Source organism: Ixodes scapularis, unplaced genomic scaffold (genome assembly GCF_016920785.2).
Source record: "Ixodes scapularis isolate PalLabHiFi unplaced genomic scaffold, ASM1692078v2 PGA_scaffold7__128_contigs__length_106722199, whole genome shotgun sequence".
Lineage (NCBI taxonomy): Eukaryota > Metazoa > Arthropoda > Arachnida > Ixodida > Ixodidae > Ixodes > Ixodes scapularis.
The window spans coordinates 27,770,382-27,795,160 of record NW_024609882.1 but is presented as its reverse complement, the minus strand read 5'-3'; the positions used below and the strand labels follow the sequence as shown (position 1 = coordinate 27,795,160).

Genomic DNA, 24,779 nt, shown 5'->3' with positions numbered 1-24,779 from the left:
AACCAGGAGAAACTAACCTGGTTGTCGATGTCCTCTGGCAGTCATTCAAAACGCCGATGTCTTGTGAGTCGTCGATTGTCCCAATAAACATGACTCCGCAAGTCTGTTGACAGTCCCGCTTCCTAGTTCGTTCACACACACACGCACAAAAAGCGACTGACCAAAGACGCGAAACACAGACGCTACCGGAAGAATACGTACCAAACGCACCGCTTGCCCATGGAACGACAAAGACGGCGGAAGAACAGATCTCGTGCCGGTATGTGTCCTCAGGTTCGCGCGCACTCCACTCAATAAAGTAGTGCCACCTCGAGTGTGCGAATTTGGGGCTTGGACTGCTGTTGAAGCTGACGTGTGGTCTAACGCGCCAACATCAATGAGGACGAACTGTTCCAAGGAAACTGCCAACTGTTCGAATCTGTCGGTTGCGATGGTAATATAGAACGACACACTGAGGTTCCTTGAGCCCGCGTGCACGCGACAAAATGGAACGTCTCTGCCGCACGAGCGCACGCGCAATCGAAGTCGAAATGCCGGCCTGAAGGTCCTTCGAAAAAAAAAAACATATAATAATAATTCGCAGCGAAGCTAGGCAAGCTATGGTTCGTCCTTCAAACCTCGAAACGCTTCCATCGCATCTGTTCTAAACGCTCTGCGTTCTTCACCCAGCCAGGAAGCGCTGTGGCGTCCACGAGACGCGACCGCGCACTGCTTGCTATAAAGCGGCGCTTTATAGCGTCTGATAAAGCACGAGCCACTGCGTCTGTCTGTGCATGCGTGCTAAATGAGCATCAGCCATCACAAAAGAACTAACAAATGTTCAAATCAGCGAAATAAAAACGCAGCTGGCGCCTTTGGTGTCCTATCAAGAAGCTGTAGAAGAACGCATTCCTTTCATGTTTTAAGTTCGTAATGGTGTGAAGTTAGAACGCGACCAAACATATCCGAATTTGCTCGCTCTGGGCGCTACTGAAATCTGGAGATCTACGTGCCTACATCCAGAAGAACGACGTCGTCAGTGTGGTTCTCCTGGTCAAAGTGCCGGCCAACGAATCACCGGCTTAAACTCCCGGTCGAGACGCCCGCTATCAGAACCCCTTTCGAAAGCGTGTCCTCGGTTGGAAGCTGCGGAATCCCTGCACACTGGGAAACACATGCGCGAGCTCCCCGCGTTCGACTACGCCTCGGTTGCCGCGAGCATTCGTGCAGCGTGCCAATACCACCTAGAACACAAGGCCTGCGCGTTTCCTCCTCTAAACGTCATCACTAGTATATAGATCCCCCCAGCGCCCCCTAGCTAGCCCGGATGAGCAACATCCTCTGCTACGCCGTCTGCTGCATCGCCTGCTTCAGTGGTTTGTGTAGCAGATAATGAAACAGATGGTCATGTTGAGTGTCTCTTGCTATAGCGTACGATGATGTTAGACGTCCACGTGGAGCGTCAAATGCATGAGTGAAAATGCCTTACTGCTGTGCGAAGGGCTGCAAAGCCCTTCGCTGGGCGCTGGACGCTGGCACTGGACGCCATTTTTGAGGGCGTTGTTTATAGTCCGTTCATTCCTAAGCAGAGAACGCAGCCAATGTCACAAGCACGAGAGCTCGAGGTCGCTGCTTTGAAGCGTTCTTCGGCAGAACGAGCGCGTGCGCTAGAAATGCACGTCTCAAAGCCAGGAGCGCGGCTAGCTCGCGCTCCTGCGGTCGAGGGAGTGTTCGCATGCACGTTGCAAATGAACTAGAAGCTCGCTGTCAGCTCGCGCTCAGCCAATACCACCTAGAAGACAAGGCCTGCGCATGACGTTTCGTTAGTAGATCCCCGACCCGCCCCATGCGGCAAACACCCCGAAGCTTGACGAGAGTATATATGGGGCGCTTCAGAACTACGGCTGTGTTCCAAATCTTACCCAAATGGATCCGAGTTACTCCGACGGGTCGTGTCACGTGACAACACAGATATTGAAAAACGCTGGACGCGGGTAGGTTTTAGAACGCCAAGGTATAAACACCTTATCCTGGAGTAAGATCGAGTAAACTTTGGAACACGGCCAACTACGTCGCATTCACTTGCGGCCACAGCTGCGTGCGCGACTGCTGAGCGCGAGCTGATAGCGAGCTTCCAGTTCATTTGTAACCTGCATGCGAACACTCCCTCGGCCAGGAGCGCCGGCTAGCACGCGCTCCTGGCTTTGAGACGAGCATTTCTAGAGCGCGCGCTCGTTCTGCCGAAGACCGCTTCAAAGCAGCGACCTCGAGCTCTCGTGCTTGTGGCATTGGCTGCGCTCTCTGCTTAGGAATGAACGGAGTATAAACAGCGTTCTCAAAAATAGCGTCCAGTGCCAGCGTCCAGCGCCCAGCGAAGGGCTTTGCAGCCCTTCGCACAGCAGTAAGGCATTTTCACTCATGCATTTGACGCTCCACGTGAACGTCTAACTTTATCGTATGGTATAGCGAGAAACACTCGGCATGAGCATCTGTTTTATTATCTGCTACACAAACCACTGAAGCAGTCAATGGAGCAGACGATGTTGCAGACGACGTAGCAGACGATGTTGCTTATCCGGGCTAGCTAGGGGTCGCTTAGGGGATCTACTAGTGATGACGTTTAGAGGAGGAAACGCGCAGGCCTTGTGTTCTAGGTGGTATTGGCTCAGCAGACGAGCACACAGCTGTGGCCGCCAGTGAATGCGACGTAGTTGGCCGTGCTCCAAAATTTACTCGATCTTACTCCAGGGTAAGGGGTTTGTACCTTGGCGTTCTAAAACCTATTCGCGTCCAGCGTTTTTCAATCTGTGTTGTCACGTGACACGACCCACCGGAGTAACTCAGATCCATTTGGGTAAGATTTTGAACACAGCCGTTGTGATGCGGCTCATACTCTCGTCAAGCTTCAGCCTGCATATGTTTGCCGCTTGGTGCGGGTCGGGGATCTACTAAGGACACGTCATGCGCAGGCCTTGTCTTCTAGGTGGTACTGAGCGGTCACGCATGGTGCTGATACAATGCCACAAAGAATACAAACACTGCACTCTCTCTCCCCCAGGCGTCATCAGGTGCTCCACGCAGCGTCGCTTGGTTGTTTGGGTTGTTCTGGGCTGTTTGAAATTCCCGCGCGAAGTCATATGGCTGCGACGCCATGATCTTATCGATCAGTCAGGATTTTCCCGTCACAACGCCGCCGATGCCGTCGCCGGCGTTTCTGCGACACGTGCTCCTTAACTCTATCGCATTAAAATAACCGATAAAAGGCCACGGCACCCGCCATCAACCACATGGCGCGAACTGGCATACCGCAATCGACTGACACAGTAGATTCGCGTTCCACGGTGTAAAAAGCCATTCAGGAACCCGCGCTACGAACTACTGTGTCACAGGAACCGATACGATAGATCGCGGACACAGCAGCTTTGCGTTTCACGGCGCGATAAACGCGGAAACCCGCTACGAACCTGCATGTCACGGTAACCGACATCGTGCACGCAGCTCGCGGGCACGGCAAGCTTGGGTTTTATGGTGCGATAGACTGGCAAGAACCTGCTCCGAGCTCGCTTGTCACACGTATCGATATCGCAGATCGCGACATTGATCCGTCGAGAGTCTGGGGTGGTCGATGCTTCGGATTTTTTAGCCTATAAGTAATTAGCCAGAAAACGGGATGGGCGATCTCTCGGGGGAGGTCATTCATACGATATATTTTACGCCAAAAGATACATGCAAAAAAAAAAAAAACACGCACACACAAACGCAGATATTAACAACGCAATATCACGATGCATTCTTCGCCCTGGATTGGATCAGTTGGCGGTAGAGCACGCACAGAAACAGTAAACATTCCGTGACCTAGGCTAGCGCATTCCAAGAAGCTTGATTGACTCCATTTGCTCGTTGGACAAACCTCGAAAATCGAATGCTTCTTGACTGAAAACGGTGGAGTTGAAGTGCTTTTTGGGATCTTCATTTTATGGCCATAACTCCATCTACGAGCTCTAAGCATCCTAAAAAATTAGAAATCGCAGCCACACACGGTTGATTTGCATATAAAAAAAAATTAATCAACAATTGCGACACTTACCGTTGTCGAAGAACGACAGATGGCGCTCCCGAACCTTGCTGAATATGGTCGTGTTCTTGTTGTAGGCGTTGTAGTGAGAAAGGGGGGGGGGAGAGAAGATGGCCAATTGTGCACGCGCACAAGGCGCATTTGTCACTACGACGGATGACGCTTGTCAGCCACTCGCGAGCAATGGATTCCCGCGTGGACGAGCGGGCGACCATATTTAACTAGGGAGGCTCAAGTGAAGGTGGGTGCAACTGCTAGATCGGCGATCACGGGACATGGACGCCATTTAATTGCTAAATTTTGCTGGGAGTCTATGGGGCAAAGGGTCGTTTTCTTTCCTAACTCAGGTCGTAAAAGCCCATTAAGGTGCTTGAATAATTTACACAATGTATAAATGATTACTTTTCCATAGCCACCAGTTTTGTTGCGATAGGTTAAGTATTTTTTTAACACGAAAAATGGTAAATTCCGCCATCTTGGACGTTGCTGCTTGTCTGGCATCTTAGCTTACTCCGCTCGACGTTGGAGCGAGAAGGAAGCGAGAGAGGCTGCGCCAAGGCGTTCGTTGCTTGCAATGGGAGGCGAGAGGAGGAAAGGCGCATGGAGCAACAGAGTTGCAACAGAGCGGGCGCCTGCTCTCGTGCAGGCAACACTGGCGCATATCCTTTCTCGAATCCTCTCCCTCAGGCGCCGCCATTAAATTGCAAACGCTCTCCAGGTTTTGAGTTGCGCCCACCCTCACTACAGCCTCCCTATATTTAACAAGGTTCGGTAGCGCCATCTAGCGTTTTACGACAACGGTGAGTTTGGCACTCATCTTTTAAATATGCATATCGGTCGCGCATAAATGTAATTCCAGTTCTTTTTTAATACTTTGGGCTTGTGGATTGAGTTATGGCAATAAAACGAGCACATTAGTGCCGCTTTATGTCCAGGCGCAGCCGACGCTACGAGCTGATGGGACCAATCAGGCAGCCTCATAAGCGTACTGTCATTGTGTTCGTCATATTTCTCTGCGTGTTCTGTCATCGCTGAACCAATCATAAACAGGGAAAGTCTGGTGACTTGCGCTGTTGACGCTGCTTTATTAATCTCATTACCTCGTAGCGTTGGCTGCGTCTGGACTTATGCTGGAACAAAGTATAGACCAAGGCACGGCCCTGACGTCATGCAACTGCGGTGCCGCTGTCGACGGCACTGCGCATGCGCGGACGCTCCACTTCGCGCGGATTCGGTCTCTGCGCACGCGCAGTGCCCACACCTGGTGTGGGCAAACGCGGTCGGGGCGAATATAGAAAAACACACACACACAGGACAGGCGCTTTGTTATCGAATCAGTCAACTACATTTCTAAAGTTTTTTTGTTGAAGAAGAACGATTTATTTTATTTTCTAGGGGAATAACTATTTTGGAGCAAATACCGGGCGCTCAAGGGGAAAAAAATCTATATGACCGCAACATTGAACTGAAAAACAAAATTAAATATTGGACTAAGCACGTATTGCCTTGATTTTGTGGCTACACGATGTTAAACTTTGTCATGCACAATCAAGCTAACTAAAGCAGTCCTGGACATCGTTTATTGGTGAAAATACTCTAAAGAAATATTATTTGCAGTGTGTGTAACGCAGCAAACACTTGCACCACGGGCATGGACCATAGCGCGTCTTCCGCAGGATGCTCGGACACCCACCTGCAGTCCTCCAAAAGGGCCCCCTCTTTCTGCCTGTTTCTTTTTGTTCGGTGCCTCCGCGTGGGCCCTCAGGCAAGGTCTCTTCCGGGGCCTTTGTCTCCTTGCAAGTTGGAGTCGGTTCGTCGTTCAGGCTCATTAAAAAAAGAAAAGAACAACGTAAGCTAGTTTGTTTCGGTTTATGAAAAAAGAGAAGGCTACAGATAAAGACGCACATTAGTTGGCATATTGATACTTCAAATCAATGTTGTTGTAAAACAAACTATTTCTAAACTCCGGTCTGGAAACATGCTTTTTGTGTAAGGCTTGTCAAAATATGAAGCCCTTAAGACAAAAAAAAAGAGCGTTTTTTGAGTTAAGTCCTCAATTCGAACTCTTTTTGTTCGCGCTCCGCCTATTGAAAAGCACGCGGGAAGGGCCTCAGCACGCACCTCGTAGTGTTGCGCCGCAATGTTCTTCCGCCGCATAAAGGCCGTCTGCTTTCATCGCCGTCACCATGGCAACGAACGCCGATTTTCCGAACGCCCTCTGCTAACCAAAGTTTAATAGTTTTGTAACGAGCAGCCGCAGACTGTCGCCGCGAAGAGCGCGAACGTAGGCGGGGGTGGGTTAACACGCTCCCCAGTGAAACACGCGCCGTCCGAAAAGGTAATTCGGCGTTCGTTGCCATGGTGACAGCAATGAAAGCAGGCGACCTTTTTGCTGCGGAAGAACATTGTGGCGCAGCGATGCGAGGTGCGAGCTGAGGCGCTTCCCGCATGCCTTTCAATGGGCGGAACGTGAACAAAAAGAGTTCGAAATAAAAACTTAACGCAGAAGGCTGGTTTTCTCTAGTGCTTGATTATAATGCGACTAAATGCAAAGGTGCAGGCGAGCTGGACAAGAATGACGAAAATAATCCCTGAAGAAAGGTAACAAGAGGAACAATGGACAAACACAAATCTCCAAACACAGCTAAGTGACTGGTGCACGACCGAAAAAATCCGCCTGGTCCGGACCGGACCAGGCGAATTTTTTTCCGTCGCGTTTTGTCCTTGGTTCCTCTTGTCCCCCTCTCCAGGGATTATGTTCCTCATTCCTGTCCAGCTCGCTTGCGCCTTTGCATTTAATTGCATTATAATCAATGTCTTGAATATTCTTGCTTATATGCCGATAGACAACGGTTATTTATGTTTATAAAGGTGTATGAAGTCTTTATAAGTTCTTATTGTAATACAGCCGAGTCGCTTTGCCTATTTAAATGTTTTTAAAAAAAAGCAAACGCAAAGCAACTTCGAGCTTGACATAACAGATAGAGCCGCGTGCGTCACGTCACGGTTGTTATCGACGTCTCCGATTTCGTTTGATCTCTGGAACATTCTGTAGAAAACATTGTTTTGCTGTCACCAAAGTGTAGGACGTCATGTTGGCATGCGCACGGGCGCGCTGTCCACTTGCGCGGCGTCGCACATTTGCTTTGGCTAATAAAGCTTACCGATACCGACGCTTCAGTCCAAGTGAAATACGACAGTTGCTGGATAGCACTCATACGGCAGCCTGCGGACCAAGTTTAGGTTTTTAAAGCATGAAATGCTTTACCCGCTAAATTTAGCGAACAATTTGGTGTCACGTGACCTGACGTCACTGGATCTAGAGACCAAATCTGCGTCCCCGCTTTATTTAGCGGAAAAATTGACGTCACATGACCTATACACCAATTCAGTTTCCTCGCTAAATTTAGCGGGTAATTTGATGCCACGTGATTTGACATCACTGAACCTGGCGACCAATTCAGTTTCCCCGCTAAATTTAGCGGCAAAATGACGTTACATCACCTGTACACCAATTCAGTTTCCCCGAGCCTTCAGTACTCACGCCTTCAAGCAATTATAAAATGCCATACCTCAAAAACCGAAAAAAAAGGTGAAATATAGGTTTTGTGACATTATCCGAACACATAAAGCTAGCTGACGAGCCCAGAAATCTGTGCCGTGTCGTCTGCTCTCTCCTACTCGCTATGTCACAAACGATGATGATGATAGCTAGAAAAGCGCCCCCTGTAGTTCGCGCACGTAGCCAATGCTGCTTTTTCTTCTTTCTTTTTTTTCTATTTGTGTTTTCAGGGGGTTACAATTCTATTTTATCCACTTTGCAAGCCACCTTACTCAAGTGAAATTGTGAAACCACAGCCGTTGACAACTCGATCAATGTGCGCGGCGCGGATGCCTGGAAAGACTCAGCACATCAATGGTGAAAGCTAAAAGTTGCATACATTGAACGTTTCTTAACGTACATTGGAAAACTCATGAAAGCCAAATGTGATGCTATGATAAAAATACAAATTTACACTTATCTCTTAGTTTACACTTAAAAAATAAATATGAAAAACATGCAAAACCCGCATCTGTTTTCAGGTCACCGATCCGAATGGGGCAGCAAAAAGCATGCCTTATAAGTTGGTAGCGGGACAGTGTGGTATGTACTTCCAAAGTACATATACTAAAATTGGAACGATACAGAGAAGATTAGCATGGCCCCTGCGCAAGGATGACACGCAAAATCGTGAAGCGTTCCACATTTTTTTTCTTTTTTTACCTATTACCAAATTATAATATGACCCAGTCAATTTTCGTCCCGGTGGCAAGACGAGATTATATGTTCCTTTATTTCCACCAAAAAAAACTTGCTGTATTTCTCTTCTAACGCTGATTATGACTCAACTATGTCGCAGCACAGCGCCCGTTTCAGACGCAAACGCTGCATAAAATCTCATATCGACCTGGATCTGGGCTAATTTAGAAATAAATGTGAAGAAATGAATATATATGGCTACCCGATGGTTTAATAAAATACTCCCAAGGGGAACAAATTATTTGGGTAGTTTAAAGTAAACGTATTTATATTGCATTAATAAAAGTATCGTAGATTTAGCAGCAATCATCTGTCAGTCTGGCCACCGTAAAAATTGCACCGGATTGCTCGAAAAGAGCGATCCGAGAACCGAGCCGATCCGAGCCGACCCACATTTTTTTTTTCACTTTCCGTGCATTTTTTCTCCGGGGGGTTATCGGCTCCAACTTCGTAAAGCGACGGAATGCTCCATATAAGGGAGCGGCGGCTGCCATGACGATCCCCAGCAAACATCATCCGCCCCGTCGGAGCCGTCCAACGGCATCATGACAACAATCGGCCGACGTAAACGATGAGCAAGCGCGCTACAGCGACGCCAAGCCCAGACCGGGCAGCGGACGGCTCTGAGAGGCCCTCCGTCCGACCCCCGGCCGAAGGCAGCGCCGATCCCGACATCGCCGAATCTGACGAACTCTCCCAGCTCCGCTGCTCGAGCATCCAGACCGAACAGGTAATCGCCGAAAGGAACCGACGCAACAACCGCCAGCCGAGCGCAGGCTACCCCGGCCTCGCCTTCGGCGGCTCCATCTTCAGTTCGGGCACCTTGATGCGGTTCAGGGTGATCGCCAACGAACTGCACAACATCACCAACGTACAATTGAAGCGTGCCGAAGGCGAGGTGTCTGCCCTTCGAAACCGAATTCAAGCGTTGGAAGAAAACCTGGGGAAGGAAGAGAGCGAACTCAAGCAGGCGACGCAGGAGGTGACTCAAGCCAGGATCGAAACTCAAAGGGACTGCGAGGATCAGGAGGATCCCGCCGAGATGTCGCTGCTCGACAGCCAGCTGGTCGAATCGAAGCAGAGGTACGAGGCCATGTCGCGGCAGATCGCGCTGCTAGACGCTCAGTTTGAGCCGCCGAGCAAGTGAGAAGTATGTGCCGGAATATGCGGCCGTGTCAGTGACCCGTTTCTTGTTGTTCCGAGTCGTGAAAGTTCGTCCGTCGTGTTGCCTTGTTCCGCGGTGAAAGTGGCCGGGGACTTCCGTTTCCGCAAAAGTCGGCGAGTGCCGGTCGTGTTTCGTGACTGCCTGCCTCCTGTCGTGGCGTCATACGTTGCGGTGGCCCTGATTGGCTGTGGTGGTGGGCACTGCACATGCGCAGTGTCATGCTCTGTGAATTGCCCGGAGTCTGCTTCTCAGCTGCGCTACGCAACCGTGGGTCTCGTTTGTAAGAATGTGTAGCTGGTTGTCACGTGACATACATCAAGTTGTTTGGGGGCTAGCACCTCTTGCAAAGTTAGGTTTTCAACCTTGATGGCACATACCATGTCAAAAGGTTGCATCTGACCATTTTGTCACATATGCTGTATTTTTGTGCCCTGCTGCCTACCTGGTTTTCCTCGTTAATAGTGGTGGTAGGATATGCAACGTCCGCTGATTTGATTAGTGGTTGAAGTAGTTTTATTCGAGAAGTATTTCTGGGCTGACCCGACAAAAGTTGGGAATTTAATTGCACTCTTTTGAATGAAAAGGTGAAAAGTCTTAAATTTATATTTTTTGGTTTCATCTTATGTCTACTTCTCTATTATAGTTGCTTAATGGTTGATTACATGAGCAGCTTAAACACATTAGATTGGCAGTTTCTGTTGTAACCAACGGTCACCATAACATATACCACAGTGAAGGCTGCGGGCACAAGGTCGTAACCTTGGTATGTGCTCCTGCTGCCCAAGAGCTCATGCAAATAAGATAGATTCTGAAGCAAGACGGTAGCACTTGAAGCTTTGACTGCAGTACTTGTTAAGATAAGACGATGCAGGGTGCTGCCTGCCATTACAATTGAAGCAATTCACCACCATGCAGCTGTAGTCAAGTCACAAACATGGTTGTGTGAACTGCGCTGGCAAACAGTCCTCGTAAGAAACATTTGGATCACTGTCGACCAGGGAAGCTGGATCAGAAGATTTGTTGTGCCTATGCTGTGCTTGCAGCAATCCATGTGACAAGTGCATTGTCGAGAGAAAGAGAGAGAGAGGAGAAGAAATCGGTAGGATAGGAGAAAGTTGTGTGACTTATTGACAAGCTTGCAATGCCTTGTCTGCGGCCGCGTGTTTCTACGTGTTGCTGTGGCTGCCATTGGGGAGGTTAAATGGAAAGGGGATAAGAGGAGGGTTAATGAGATTAAGCACTGACCATTGCAAGTTGGCTAGCAAAGCACTTCTGCCACAACCTTTGTCACATGACATTAGCCCACCACCTTTTGAAGCCACCTTGCAGCCATGATTCGGTCCAGTACGCTGCTGAGAACAGAGATGGTTGGTGTCATGACTTGGAAGCTCTGTAAGTACTTGCAGGGATGATAGACTACGAGCCATCAATGATTAACTCCTACTTCAAGATCTGTTTTTATTTTATCCTCAAAACTACACAAAGTCTCATTGTTGATGTTGAAAGTTTAAGCATGCGTCTTCCAGTGGGATTTCTCTTATGCATGGCTGCTGATTATGAACCTCCAGCTTAGGTACCCTAGGTTATATGGCAAAATACGAGATATGTTAGATTCTAAGCTGCTTTAGTATGGGTGATGATAAGACCATCTACATGGTATTGTGCTCTCTCAAGTGAGGAAAACCAATTCCAACCTTAGTTCTCCAATAGCTCTGTTGTTAGTGTCCCCAAACAACATCATGAGAGGAGAAAAATTGGGGACTGTATTCTCTATCTTGTCGGAGCACTTCACCACGGCTGTGCTCGGTGTCTAGATAATCTTATTTTATCTCAAACAACTCGGAGAAGAAAATGCAGAGGCCTGCTAATAGCAGCAGTTGGTCGAAGATCAAGCCGTACCTTGGCATGCATACTCGACTGTCAACACAGTCTGCATTACCTTATCTCCTGTGCAATCTCTTGTACAAACGCTGCATTCCTCACCCCTTTCGACTTGAATGCTCTCGCCGTTTTTTTCTGCAGCCTAATTAAGTCATTTTATGCATAGAAAGTAGAGGTTGGTGTGCCTTGATTGGCATGCATATTATTGTTACTGACACGCCATGGTGGTTTTTCATTTACTCGGCCATACGATGGTTTTGCCAATACCGCATGAAGTGCCTTCAACGACAAACCTGTGATCTTTACTGCCTTTCGCAATGAAGTTGATAGTGGTAGCAGGCATTTCTAACATTTTTTCACATGACGTGAATTTCTCATGGTGTGGATTCCGATCGACAGTGTCGTCCTACGAACGGCAGCTTTTTTATTACGACAATGGTTTTACTGCATGGGCATATGTGCATTAATTACTCTCGGCTTTCTTGTGCCAAGCACTGGATGTGAAAAACAAACCAAGGAAGCCTTCTCACGGGTTACCACAGTCTGCTCCGAGTTCCTCTTTTTGAGCCTTGTCCCATTTATGGAGGTTCTTTATAGTGTCTCCGGATGGCTTCTACTGTTATTTTGCAGGATCTCTTTTCCTTCATACTTTGTTCACGGGCATTGCGTGTTGTGGCTGCAAAGAAACGGTACTGCTTGTCGTGTTATTGGTGTTCTGACGCAGGCGACTTTTTTTAGCCTCGAAAGATTGCATAGTGCGTTCACCTTGTTATCTGTATTTTCTGGCCAAAGACTACACGCAACCTATATGGTCTCTACCACAAACGTGCCTTTACTGACTTCACTCATGTAACCCTGGCTAACTGTTCGCCAGGGCATCTAACTATTAGCATGTGACCCGATACGGCTCTATCAAATGTCATGCCTGGTATGATTTGATCAGCACAATCTACAGATCAGCCCTGAAAAGATTCTCGAAGTCCAGTGTCCGTTACAGCAGATGTCACGAATCAATTTGATAACTTAGTCTGGCATCTAGATTTTTCTTTACACATGTGCATCTCTTATTATAGAACCTATTGGCACGACTTTTGAATGGCAAATGGTGCAGACATATACATTTGAAGAATTTGTTCTGAAGCAATCTATGCAAACAAGGTCCGAGATGTTACAAATGTTGGCGTCCTTGGGGCGGTATCTTTACAGCACTGTTTTCCAGTGTTTTAAATATTTTATATATAAAGTTTTCAATTAAATATATTTAGAGTACAGCATTGACCTTTTCTTTGTGTGTGTGCTTATACAGGAACAATGAGCAAATTCTGTGCTCTGATATGCCAGTGTACAACATGGTCAAGGTGTGTTTGCAAAGTGGCATAGGACGACTGCTAGGACAACCTCCAGGAGAATCTTAAGGACGACGTTGAGAACGATGCCTAGAGGTTGACGTCTAAGACGACCTCAAGGATGACGTAGAGAACGACGCCTAGAGGAGGACACTTAAGGAGCCTGTGGCATATTTGCGTGGGTGTCCACGTTTGCCTGCGGAAGCCGCCATAGATGTCGACGATGCGGTTGCTGTCGAGGCTATAGATGTAGACGCGGTTGCCTCCCAGTCCATTGCACGAAGCACACACTGAGCAGAGATGAAGTCCGAAGCGCACCTTTTGCACACAACGCTCTGCCGGTGACATCACGCTGATGACAAATGATGCCATCATGCTGATGACGCTTGGTGACATAATTTTATGGCCATCTTTCGGGCACAACAACACCGCCGCCGCTTGTTTTTCATGTAATGTGACAAATGAGGTCGTCCTAGGGTCTAGGACGACCACAAGGACAACGCCACGATAATGGGACAAGTAGGGTTGCCCATTGAGCGGTGCGCATCACGCAGTCGTGTTTTTGTCGGCTTTTTCTACGCTTTTTCGCTCAGTAAAACAAGTAAGGCTTTCGCTTTAATAATGGTTTTGAAGCAACCTGAAACTGAGGAGTACAAAAGTTGCCACTAAGAGAAAGAAGGAGAGCGTTTAAAAATGTTCAGTATATACCAGCTCACTTGAGTCCTTATGTTCTGTTCGATAATAATTACAATCTCCATATCTACTCAGGAGGGTTCAGGTGTGCCTAGAAAGGCTAAAGGCCTCTACGAGTAGGGCTAGTACACCCAGCTGCATGCCATTACGTTGTGGGCATGCTTCTATAAGGTAAAACAAGATTTTTATGAACAAAAGGTTAGGGCGGAAACAAGTCGGCGAAGGTTTAACATTTCAGACAAAACCCTGAGACGGGGAAAGGGAAGGACAACACGAACTCTTTGCGGTGTGTTGTCCTTCCTTTCCTCCTGTCACGGGGTTTTGTCTAAAATACTAAGAGTTTTTGATGTGTTTTTGTGTTGTTTGCACCTTCACATAGCTGTTGGTCGACCAACTTCACAGAATTTCTTTGAAAGTTCGAGCACCTACCAGTTCGGGCTGAATAATGTCAGACTGCATATTTTCCCTTGAACTAAAGCTACAATTAATGCAAATCGTTGCAGCAGATATCATACCTGTGGCATTAGGTACGCAAACCGAAAGACGGACATCGATGTCACGTCGGCCCGTACAGGTTAGTAGTAGTAGTAGAGAACGTCTTTATTAGCCGCAAGACAGGTAAGGGGAAATGGGAGTCTCGTCGACGGCTTGTAGCCGTGGGCAAGGGGGCACTTTAGAGTAGCTCCCTCAACACTTTAAGCGCCGTTCACACTCTTGCGACCGACTAAGACCGATAGAGACCAGACCGGTTTTTAAGCCTTTTGCGACCAGCTCGATGCTGCCGAGCTGGTCGTAAGAGATCGCAAGAGGCTTAAAAACCGGTCTGGTATTAATTGGTCGTACTCTGAACGGGCCTTAAGAGTAGCTCCCTTGCCGTGACGACCATGGCCTCCGAGATGCCGAAGCGCGCTGCGAAATCTCGGAGGCCATGCCCATGTGACGACGCCACTGGTTTGCGCCATGGCCGACAGATGGCGGCAGCGGTCCCCTCGCCAAACCAGACAGCCTAGATTTGAGAGCGGAAGTGAACTTAGTTCACTTCAGCGGAAGCAATCCAAACCACGTAAATAAATGGCCGTCGCTTCGTGCGCCATTTAGGGGTGGAATGCTTGAACAAGAATGGGAGATGATTGTGCAGGCGATCGACGCCTTAGTTTCCTCATTGTACCCATTAACCACGTGACTCGATCGAGCAGTTGGAAACGCCCAAGTCTAAGCACTCTACGTCAACCTTGGAGATTTTTCCTGTGCCAGCTGGAACCACAAATCTGATGCAACTCTCCAATAAAAAAATAATTACAATAAAAAAGGGTAAAGTAATGGTTTTTAAAATAGGGAGTTTGAGAACGATCGCCTCGATAAGGACCCCCGATAGCGATAGGATGGACGAGCAAAGCCGCCGGGGGGAGTATGGGGTGTCGTTATAGGAGTTATTGGGAACGATCTACCTGATCTACAAAACCTCTCTAATATACCAGACCTCTCTGGGCCTTTTGGTTGTGGTTTCATCAGCGTGCCTCTCTGTAAGCCCCGCAAACAAATAGGAGAGAAAAAAAGGCGACATTGTTTTTTTATGTTTTATTTTGACACATGTCTTCTCCGGGAGCACTGCCTGTAAGTTAACAGTGATAGCCTTAGAACCTTCAAAGGAGAGAAAAAAAAAAAGAAAGGTTGGCAACAATTCAAGACAGTACGTAAACAAACCACGAGCAGGATGTGCTCCTAAAATGACAACAAAACAAGTGGTATGCCCTTCTGAACGCCCTTCTAAAGTTTACCGCCGAATTCAGAAACCTCACTCAAACTACACTCAAACTCAAGGGCCCCTTCACTTCCTCGAGGAAGGCGCGAGGGCCGGCGCTGGCCAATCGCGAGGACAGATCCGCCGTCGCGATTGGCCAGCGCCGGCCCTCGTGCCTTCCTCGAGGAAGTGAAGGGGCCCTTGAGTTTGAGTGTAGTTTGAGTGAGGTTTCTGAATTCGGCGGTTAGTGTTGGAAAGCAACTTGAAAGGGATGAACAACTTGAAGAAAGACAACTGTACTTCCCTGTGTCACAATGTACACTTTTTTTTACAGCCACTGATAAGGATACAACCACAGCTGGGGTAATTATCTAAATAGCGAAATTAGTTAGCAAGGACAGCTTACTACAATTATCTTTTTGGGCGACGAACAAAGATGGAGACATACAAACCTGCTTCTGAACAGAAATAGTCAAGGTCAGGTTATCACAAGCCTGAGGGTAATCAACTACATACCCGGTTCTAGTCTGGCTATGTCATTTAATTATATTTTTATGTCTAAACATTTAAAAGCGCCGAAGAGAACAATGAAGAAGACGTGACAACACAAGGTGCACTCTCAAGTTGCAACTATTCTTTATTCGAAAAGAACACATAATATCGCCCCCCCCCCCCAAAAAAAAAAAGAAAAAATCTTCCATTTTGCTGGGACCTCCTCTCCCCCCCTCCTCATCATACAGCATTTTGTCATGGGCGCCCCCCCCCCCCCCCCCCCCCCCCCCCCCCGAAACAAAATCCTGGCTGCGTGCCTGATACTCACGGCACACTTTATGTGTTGGGCTGGATTAAAAGGCAAAAACACACCGACAGAACGGTACGCAGTGACGTTGCACTTTCGAAGCTGTTTGATTCACTCGTCGGTTCGTAGTGTGGGCCGCGCTCCGGCGTTCGGGATCTTATGGGATGACTTGCACGTTTCACAATGTCAGTTGTTCCGCAATTGTACAGTGGTTCCGACCTTCTAATAGTCGGCACGTGGCTTTGGTTAGAGCGATAAACTGGTATCCCGTTCACCAGGCAAAAGTAACCCCCACTTGACTGCTGCCATGTTGTACAATTTCGATCACTAGACACGTGAACGTACCAAATCCTGAGGCTTTTACGCAAATCTGACCCGAAATTTGTATTGCGATTGCTGTAAAAGATATGATAAACATTTTCTTTTTCTAATACTGTTAGCCCTAGTTAGCCCCAGAGAGCTCTGATAAAAACCCAAAATACAGCACCGCGGTTGAAAGCATCTAGTGGAGACATTGCGAAGCTGCTCGCGTTTTTTGTCGTAAAAACACATTTTGGAGTTAAACGGAACGTAACTTATCTCGTCGGTACTGTCATTAAAGATCAATAAGCAATTATCTGTGCGCGGTACTTCGTTAAAATATAAACCCAACACTATAAGGTCACGTGTCCAGTGGTCAAAAATGTGCAACATGGCAGCGGCCAATTGGGGGTCACTTTCCGCTGCCAGTTTATCGCTAAGGCCCTCTACCTCGTTGATAAGATGGTACGGCTTTGCCACAGAATCAACAGCCCCGAGCAGCCGTCTGATCCTTGCAGCATAAAGCACAAAACTAAATTTGCTGAGTGTGCGTCGGGCGTTGTTTACGAGATACCCCTGTCGTGCGATGCTGTGTACATTGGCCAGAGATCAGTGGGCCAGACGGCAGGCACGTAACCAGGATTTTATTTCGGGGGGGCGGGGGGGGGGGGGGGGGGGGGCGCCCATGACAAAATGATGTATGAGGGAAGGGGTGGAGAGGAGGTCTCAGCAAAATAAAAGATTTCGGGGGGGGGGGAGCATGACCCCCCCCCCCCCCCCCTCTGGCTACGTGCTACAAGACGGGCAGATGCCTGAATGACCGTGCGCGCGAGCACACGGTCATTCAGGTATTCGTCATGACTATGTATGTGCTCTATCATCGCTAAACCAATCATAAACAGGAAAGACCCAGTGACTTGAGCGTTTGATGCTGCTTGATTGGTCTCATTAGCTCGTAGCGCCAGCTGAGTCTATAGACTGACGCTGAAACGAACTTTAGCCCTCCTGGCCATCTCGCCAATCGCTGCTGTGGATGCCTGTGCAAGCCATGTCATTAAAGCCAGGTACAAAAACAAAACAAGCAGAGGAGTTCATCAGGAGTAGATTGCCTAAGTGAGGCATCAATTTCCCTATCAAAAAAAGTTTGAATATATCAAACGATCTTTGCACCGACCTGCTTACTGAAATTGTGCAGTACGGCCCAAGCTACAGGAGAGAGAGCGTACCCAGGAGCAATTCAAGATGAGGGAAAGGAGCAACGGGAGAGAGAGACTGGGAATCCCAGCCTCTCTCTCCCGTGTTCTTTCCGAAGAAACAACATTTGCGAATACGCTTTCTATGGTCTTAACGCTTCTTCGTCCTTGTTGCTTTCGGCGCTTTTATATATATATATATCTTTAGCTATGGAACCAACTACCCCAATTAACTACTCTGCCGCAGTATATTTTTGTGTGCCGCGTGTCTGGAAACTGTTGATCCGCAGTGGGAACCTTGTTTGTCCGCCTTGTTGGTCCGCTCGGGCTGAAAACAACAACGACAACAATAAGGTTCTGAACGTAGCCGGGCAAAATAACTGATTGCGCATCAGTACTGCGACCACGCCTTCAGGATTTATCGGGTCCCTTCAACAGTTTTGTTTGAAAACTTTGGGACCCCCGTCTCGAATAACTGTAATTATCTAACATCTTGTTTACAAATAAAAACACATTTTGACTTGAATGACAAGGTCTTTTAAAGGCCACTCGTGCTTCTGACGCATGTATCGCTATTTAGTCAGGTTAAACTTGTACTGCCTCACCTTGTGATCAACTGGAAGATGTGAAAGTTTGTTTCATTAGCATACCTTTTGGCAGCTATATACCCCGCTGAAGAAAATTTTTAATAAAATCTCAAATTTAGTCTAGTGAAGCTCGGTAAAAAAATACAAAATGTGCAATCTGCTTTTCCCTTCTTTCTTTGTGCGTGCGTGCGTGCGTGCGTGCGTGCGTGCGTGCGTGCGTGCGTGTGTGTGTGTGTGTGTTAGTGTGTGTGTGAGCGCACTGCTTAATTTGAATGATTATTTGATTGTACACTGATGTCCTTATCATGCGCAAATCGGAGATTGACTTCTCGCTTGGTACTCACACAGCAGTACCTGTTCCACCTCATCCATGTACCTTTAATTTTTTTTCTTATGCTATTAGATACTCGTTTGTGAAGGTTACGAACAACCTTTGCTTTTCTTCATTTGTTTTAGTTTTTCTTTTTGCTGATTTTTAGTACATTGGTTTTTAGGTTAGGAGGTGGCGCAAGCTAACTCCCAATATAAAGGGTACAGCTGCAAACATCCATTCGTGTTTGGTATACTTCCTGTGTGTCAGCTGATGTTTCTCCTTGTTTTGTGTGTGTTACACGGAGTCGAATTTGTCAGCAGTGCCACTGTGCCTACCTGGTTAAACCAAACATATACAGTCTTTTATTTATTTATTTAATATTTCTTTAAAAAATACCGTGAAAGTTACACTTATGCGGTTTGTGCAGGTGAGTTATACGGCCAGGGGGACATAGTATAGGGGGTTAATCGTAATGATCAGTCGGCTAATTAATTAAAATTTGTTCATTAACGTTTTAATTAATGAAAAAAGACATATGGTTCCAATTAGAAACTCGCTCAGCGTCATCGAAAACCACTGAATCAGTCATTTTCAGAAGTACTTCGAGCGCGTGAGAAACGTAGTAGTGTACTAACGTTACCACTCGTGGGGCAGGTAAAAGGCTAGGAGTAGATAAAAGACAGAAAAATCGCGCGGGCGCCTTACCGGAACCGCTAGCCTTGTACCTGCTCCATGAGCGGTAACTTTTGGTGCACTACTACGCCTCTTACGCGCTCAAAGTCTTTCTAAAAATTACTGATTTAGTAGTTTTCGATGACGCTCAGAAAGTTTATAATTGGACCCATATGTGTATTCTCATTAATTAAAAAGTTAATTAACGAATTTTAATTCATTAGCAGACTGATCGTTACGATCAGCCCCCTATACTATGTCCCCCTGGCCGTATAACTCACTTGCAGAAACCGCATAAATGTAATTTTCACGGCTTCTTTTTAAACAAATCTGTTAATTAAAAAAAAGACATTCGATATATTGAAACATTCATAACTGTGACAATTAACTGGATTACTGTTAAAAATGCAGTGTTGGGAACTACTACTTCGTGAAGGTTTGATTACGTGTACCTGGATAACATATCTTAGAGTGCGTACTTGTACTTTTTTATTATTTGTTGTTCTAGAACTTTTAAGAGGAAAGTACATCTCCCAACCTCGAAATACATTTCCCAAATTTGGCATTGCTAATTGAGCGGGATCATACCGACTACCGAGGTTCGATCGAGAAAATGCAACCCGGTGGCTCGTTGGAGAAAACTGCAAGGCCGTCAGAATGGGGACCCTAGCGGCGGGGATAGGATGCAAAAGTGTGAGAACGTGACGTTATTTGCATCAAAAAGTTAAAAGCGAAAGGCGAAATTTCGTGCATGAGCCGACGTCCACATGTATAATGTCGCCAAAACAGGAAATAACATTGTGGGCGCCTTTGGTGAAACAAAATTGCCCCAGCAAGGAAGACAATACTCTACTTGTTAGTGAGCGCGTTGGTAATGATATAAGTTTAGAAAGAGTTATATACGTAAAGACAGAGGACGATCTGTTGTCCCGTCCCCTGTCTTTAAGTATATAACTCTTTCTAAACTTATAAGACAATACTGTTTTCTTTCTTGCTGATAAGTTTGTTTCACTGAAAGAAATGTCACGGGCACCCACAATATTCGTTATATCGCATCTTCACTGTTTTTTGTTTGCTTTTCTTTTTAGGTTGTGTGTTCGCTTTAACATGTTGTCGGGTCGTTTACTTGTCTGCCCTCCCCCATTGTAATGCCCCCACGGGCGCTGTAACGCACACAAAATAAACAATACAAAAAATATCTACGTTTTTATTTTTTTAATTTAGGTAACGTTGTGCTTTTAAACATTCGCATCTTATCCTCACCACTAGCGTCATATTCTGATGGAGTTTCAGCTTTCTGTAACGCGTAGTTTCTTTGTGCGGGCCGATAAATTGGTTTTCACCGTGGAGTTTTAGTAGATCATTCGTATCACTCCGATAACGGTACCCGATATTCCGCCACCGCTTCTGCACATGCATTCGGGAGTTTTAGTAGATCGTTTCGATACCTCCGATACCTCCGAAAACGATACGATGCACGCGCCTAGGTGGCGGCGGAGTCTCGGGTATTGTTATCGGAGCAGACTAAAACTCGCTATTCTATCGTTAGCGGGTATCGTTATCGGGGGTATCAGAACGATCTACTAAAACTATATTCTCGATCGAACCGGGTACATTTTAGGGCAGTGTGTGCAAAGCTTCTAGATTGATGCACTCCTCCCGACAGGTGTGCTTGGTGCTTTGTGTGAAATATTTGTATACTGTATACCTTCTTTTTGAAATGTGATAAAAAAAATCTACGAAGCCACTTGACTCATTCAACTTGATTGATGAGCTCTGTTAATCGATTAAACAGTTCACCGAGACTAACTGCATAATTGATTGAAACATACATTTTCGTGCTGATTCCCAAGCATCAGTTAACTCAAGTTACTGTAATTTTTCTTGGCAAAGATGGAAAAAAAGTAATTTGTCAATCATGTCCTCGTTTAGTCTCCCTAAAATGTCGTATAAAAAGGATTGTGTTGAAAGTTGTTATACGTGATAGGAAAGCACATAATATTTATAGTATTTTACTTCAAGTATACATTGCACACCAGTGCACTTACTACTCTACTTCACGTATGCTTTGCTTTGTACTTGACTTCAAAGACGTTTTAAATGCACTTTACCCAACACCAAAATAATATCAGCATCTGTTTGGGAAGTAAATGTTCTGATTTTGTGATGATTAGAAAAATGGGACTTATTTGTTCAATTAATCGAAGACAAAATTTAAGGAATATATGAATGGGTGTAAACGACTGTAGTGCCAGAAAGGTGTCTCCAGAGTAAAACATAACACTCCTGAATCACAAAGCACTGACCAAAGGAGTACTGCATTCTGGGAGGCTTGGGAAACTGACACACTGGAGGAATAAGGTGCAAATGTTGGCCTGGAGATTCTAGGGACAAAATATAGTTCCGTGTGATTCCACGAAAGATTATTACACCCATGCAAGCGAAACGAAAAATAGTTCCAACAGTAAACATATGTTTGTGCCTTAAAGATATAATCACAATTATTTTGCGCATTCCTGGTGTGTATGTGTGTGTCTGTCTGCATTTGTGTGTGCTCACATTGACACCGACGCACTACATCTTGATGACACACGCCTCAAACGACTGAACGTCGTACACCTAGCCTAAAACGGGCTGGCTTTTTCAACAAAACGTAGCGGTCGGTGCCCGTACTTGCTGCCATCGATATTCGCTGCATACCCGTGCATCGTCCACTGTAAACCGTCAGCTGCCGCCGCACTATTTAACGGAACGCGGTGCGAAGGAGCCGAAGCGCAGCTTCTAGCTTCGGTCGCGCGCTCGCGTCGTGTTCCTCCGCCACTCGGCGCCTGCGACCCGCCGTCTCTGCAGCGTGTTTCTCATCTCCCGGACCAGTCGATTTTCCGGTTTCTCTCCGAGGCACCATGTGCGGCGCGCTGGTCGAGCGTTCGTGCCTAGAATGTGCTTTTCGACGCTGTGTACAAAAGCGAATGTGAACTCAAAACCTTGCCGTGTGGTGTCATGACTCATGTATAGGCCTCACGTGACTTGTAGAGCTTCGTAGTCATCTCCTTGTGCACAGGTTAGTGCTTTTTTGCTCCTGCAATTTTAATTTTCTTTAAAGACGATTGTTTGTGTTGCACTGCATGAACTCGCTGCATGACGATGCATGACTACAGACGTTTACAAGTATTGACATTTCAATAGCGTTCGATGGATTTAAACGTCGGACCCTGGCCTGGTTATCGCAATACGTATCGCAATAAGGTTACCTGACGGTGTGCGAGGGTTCCAGCATCTCCCGACAGCACTACAAAGCAGCGTTCTAGATGTTTCAGGAGTGAAGTTGGACTCTCAAGTTCAAAAACGATAATAATGCAAGAAAGAAAAACAAAAGAACATTGATGTTGTTTGACACGAATGTACAAACCTGGTGTTCTAGCCGTTGGAAGAGGGTCATTTGATGCCGTATGAGCTGCAGATTTCACTTGCGACTCCCCGTAACACACACCGGATTACAATGTTTTGAACGCTGTGACGGCGGCACACGATCTTGACATGTCGCGGAGCTTCCTGCTACTCAGCGTGCGAGCTTCGCCGAGAGATGGCGTTAGTGGTACGGGAAGTTAGAAATTCACGGCGAGTCATTTCTTTCAAGGATATGCCGGTCCGAAACGAGCCTCGCAACCTTTTCAACAGAGTTGCGATATCATTTTCATAAAAACTTGATCCTTACGCATTGCAGAAGTAGTGTAGGGTGACTTCGGCATTCAATAGGATACGCTGTAGGCCAAATCGCTTGCTTCGAGGCGGTGCAGCTTCGGCGAATCGACGCCAGATTTTGTCGTCTGCTTTAGTAAACTTCGACACGCGGGCTATTTTTTTCAAGCTGAATTTTTTTTATTATAATGACTTTTGACCGTGAACACTGGGGAATCATTTGCAACACATACTTTCGCAGTGAGTATGAGAATACACGTATATTGTAGTGTTTAGCTGAATAATATCAACGACCGACGGCGGCAAAACGAGGGTTCAAGGGATGAAGGAGCGTTGGCCTTCTGCTGAGCGTTTTCATTTTGTGTTACTCCGCTGTTGCTCTGCTTTGGTTTTCGTGCTTTTTTTGGCGACCTCGTTCCTTCAAAATTTTGTTTGGGTGAACTTCTAAACACCGATATCGATGCATTGTTTTTCAAAACGGTTTGTTCTCGCGGCATTGCGAGGTAAGCTGTATTCAAAACGGAAATCACACCGTTTCAACTTCCAAGGTTCCTGCACCGGTAATGTTTGCGGAATTTCGACTATGAGAACGCTTCCTTTCGGCGAAACGTTGAATAGGTGTTAAAGCATTGCTTGTTGAGATTAGTTTTTCGCTACTTGTCTGGAAATTACGAAAAAACGAGATTTCTTTTTTTCTTTTTTCAATTGAGGACGCTTGTAAGGAACGGGACGTAGAGGGACTACTTTGCCGTGCGGATATTGTCTGGCGTGAGCCGGTCAAGTCGGCGTCGGGGAGGGAGGCAGTTATGGCGGCCATATTGTACTCCATATGTAATGTGCTTTATTTGCGTGCAGTTTTTTTTTCCACCTTATGTTGTCTTGCATTCTTCTGAATACGCACAAGTTGTATTACATTTTATACTTCATCCTGGTGTATCTATTCTCATTAAAGTTGGTCTTTTTTCCTTTAGTTTTCACGGTTAATCCTTTTTTCTACGACGCGTAACGATGTTAAAAGCGATATCGACGGATGAGGTGAGGTGTAATGAACTGTGTAGTATGTAATGATTTTGAGGACGTGGAGGTGTTGTGAGGAAAAGGAACCGAACAGAGTTCACTGAAAATTGTCGGCCTACTTTTTTCCTTTTCGTAGTTCATATATCATTGCGTAAATTAGAAATCCCTACTCAAGGGGGAAAAAAAAAAGGAAGCGGGTTATGCGTAGGTTTTAGGAAGCCCACCGTCGCACAACTGTACATAGAAGTCAAATACATCGGGATCTAGGCGTTCGCTCCGTGGGTACGTGGACATGGAACTTTTTCGATTCCGCCTGCTTCCTGTGAAGGCAGCTTCCGCCGGCAGGGCGTCATTTGCGTCTGCCTCACTTTTCTCCTTTTTCGGGTTGTTTTCCATTATGTGCACGCGTTGTACATTTATCGCCGTTGCAAAGGCGGAGCGCGCAAAAAATGGCCGCAGCGATGCGCGTTCCCTCCCCGCTTCTTTGCTTGTGATCACGTCACAGCACCACGTGACTGCGCGCGCTTGCCCAAGGGTGGGGAGGATTCCGCTGGTTTCTACTGCTGCGCGGCGTAGCGTTCGTTCATGACGTAGACGTGGTTTGCCTCATTTCGGCCTGCATCGAAAAAATGCGCGACTAAAGACAGTTTCATGATTTGTTAAGAATACTCAAGACACTGCTTTTTTACTCCTAGAATTTCTCGACTGAGTAATCGCTCCATTCTGTAACTGATTTTTCGAAACTTCCAAATATAAACATCGGATAAAAATCATAACGTAAAAAAAAAAACCGTTTTAGGGGAAAAACAAAAGAAAAAAGACGCACGGATAATTTTTTTGCACGGAATATACCTGCGTCAGAAATCCCAAAAGGCTGCACGTGAATTATTCTGCGCTCATCCTTGCCACCATGTTACACGCCCCCTCCCGTCGCTTTTCTCGTCTGCTATAACCGGCTGTACCTTGAGTTACCGGCAGTCCTTTCGGTGCCGCCGACGGCACTGCACGCTTTGCAAAAC

The 24,779-nt window shown here is 46.6% G+C and overlaps 1 protein-coding gene and 1 non-coding gene across 2 annotated transcripts; both read left to right on the top strand.

Moving 5' to 3' along the window:
- Positions 1 to 8,202: 8,202 nt before the first annotated feature.
- On the top strand, positions 8,203 to 8,305 carry LOC8027395. The gene has a single exon (XR_003917550.1). It is a non-coding gene; the product is annotated as a U6 spliceosomal RNA (small nuclear RNA).
- A 419-nt stretch (positions 8,306 to 8,724) lies between these two features.
- LOC8027394 lies at positions 8,725 to 12,678 on the top strand. Its single transcript, XM_029973642.4, has one exon. The coding sequence runs from the start codon at positions 8,926 to 8,928 to the stop codon at positions 9,499 to 9,501; it is 576 nt and encodes a 191-aa protein (XP_029829502.1). The 5' UTR covers positions 8,725 to 8,925; the 3' UTR covers positions 9,502 to 12,678.
- Positions 12,679 to 24,779: the final 12,101 nt, after the last annotated feature.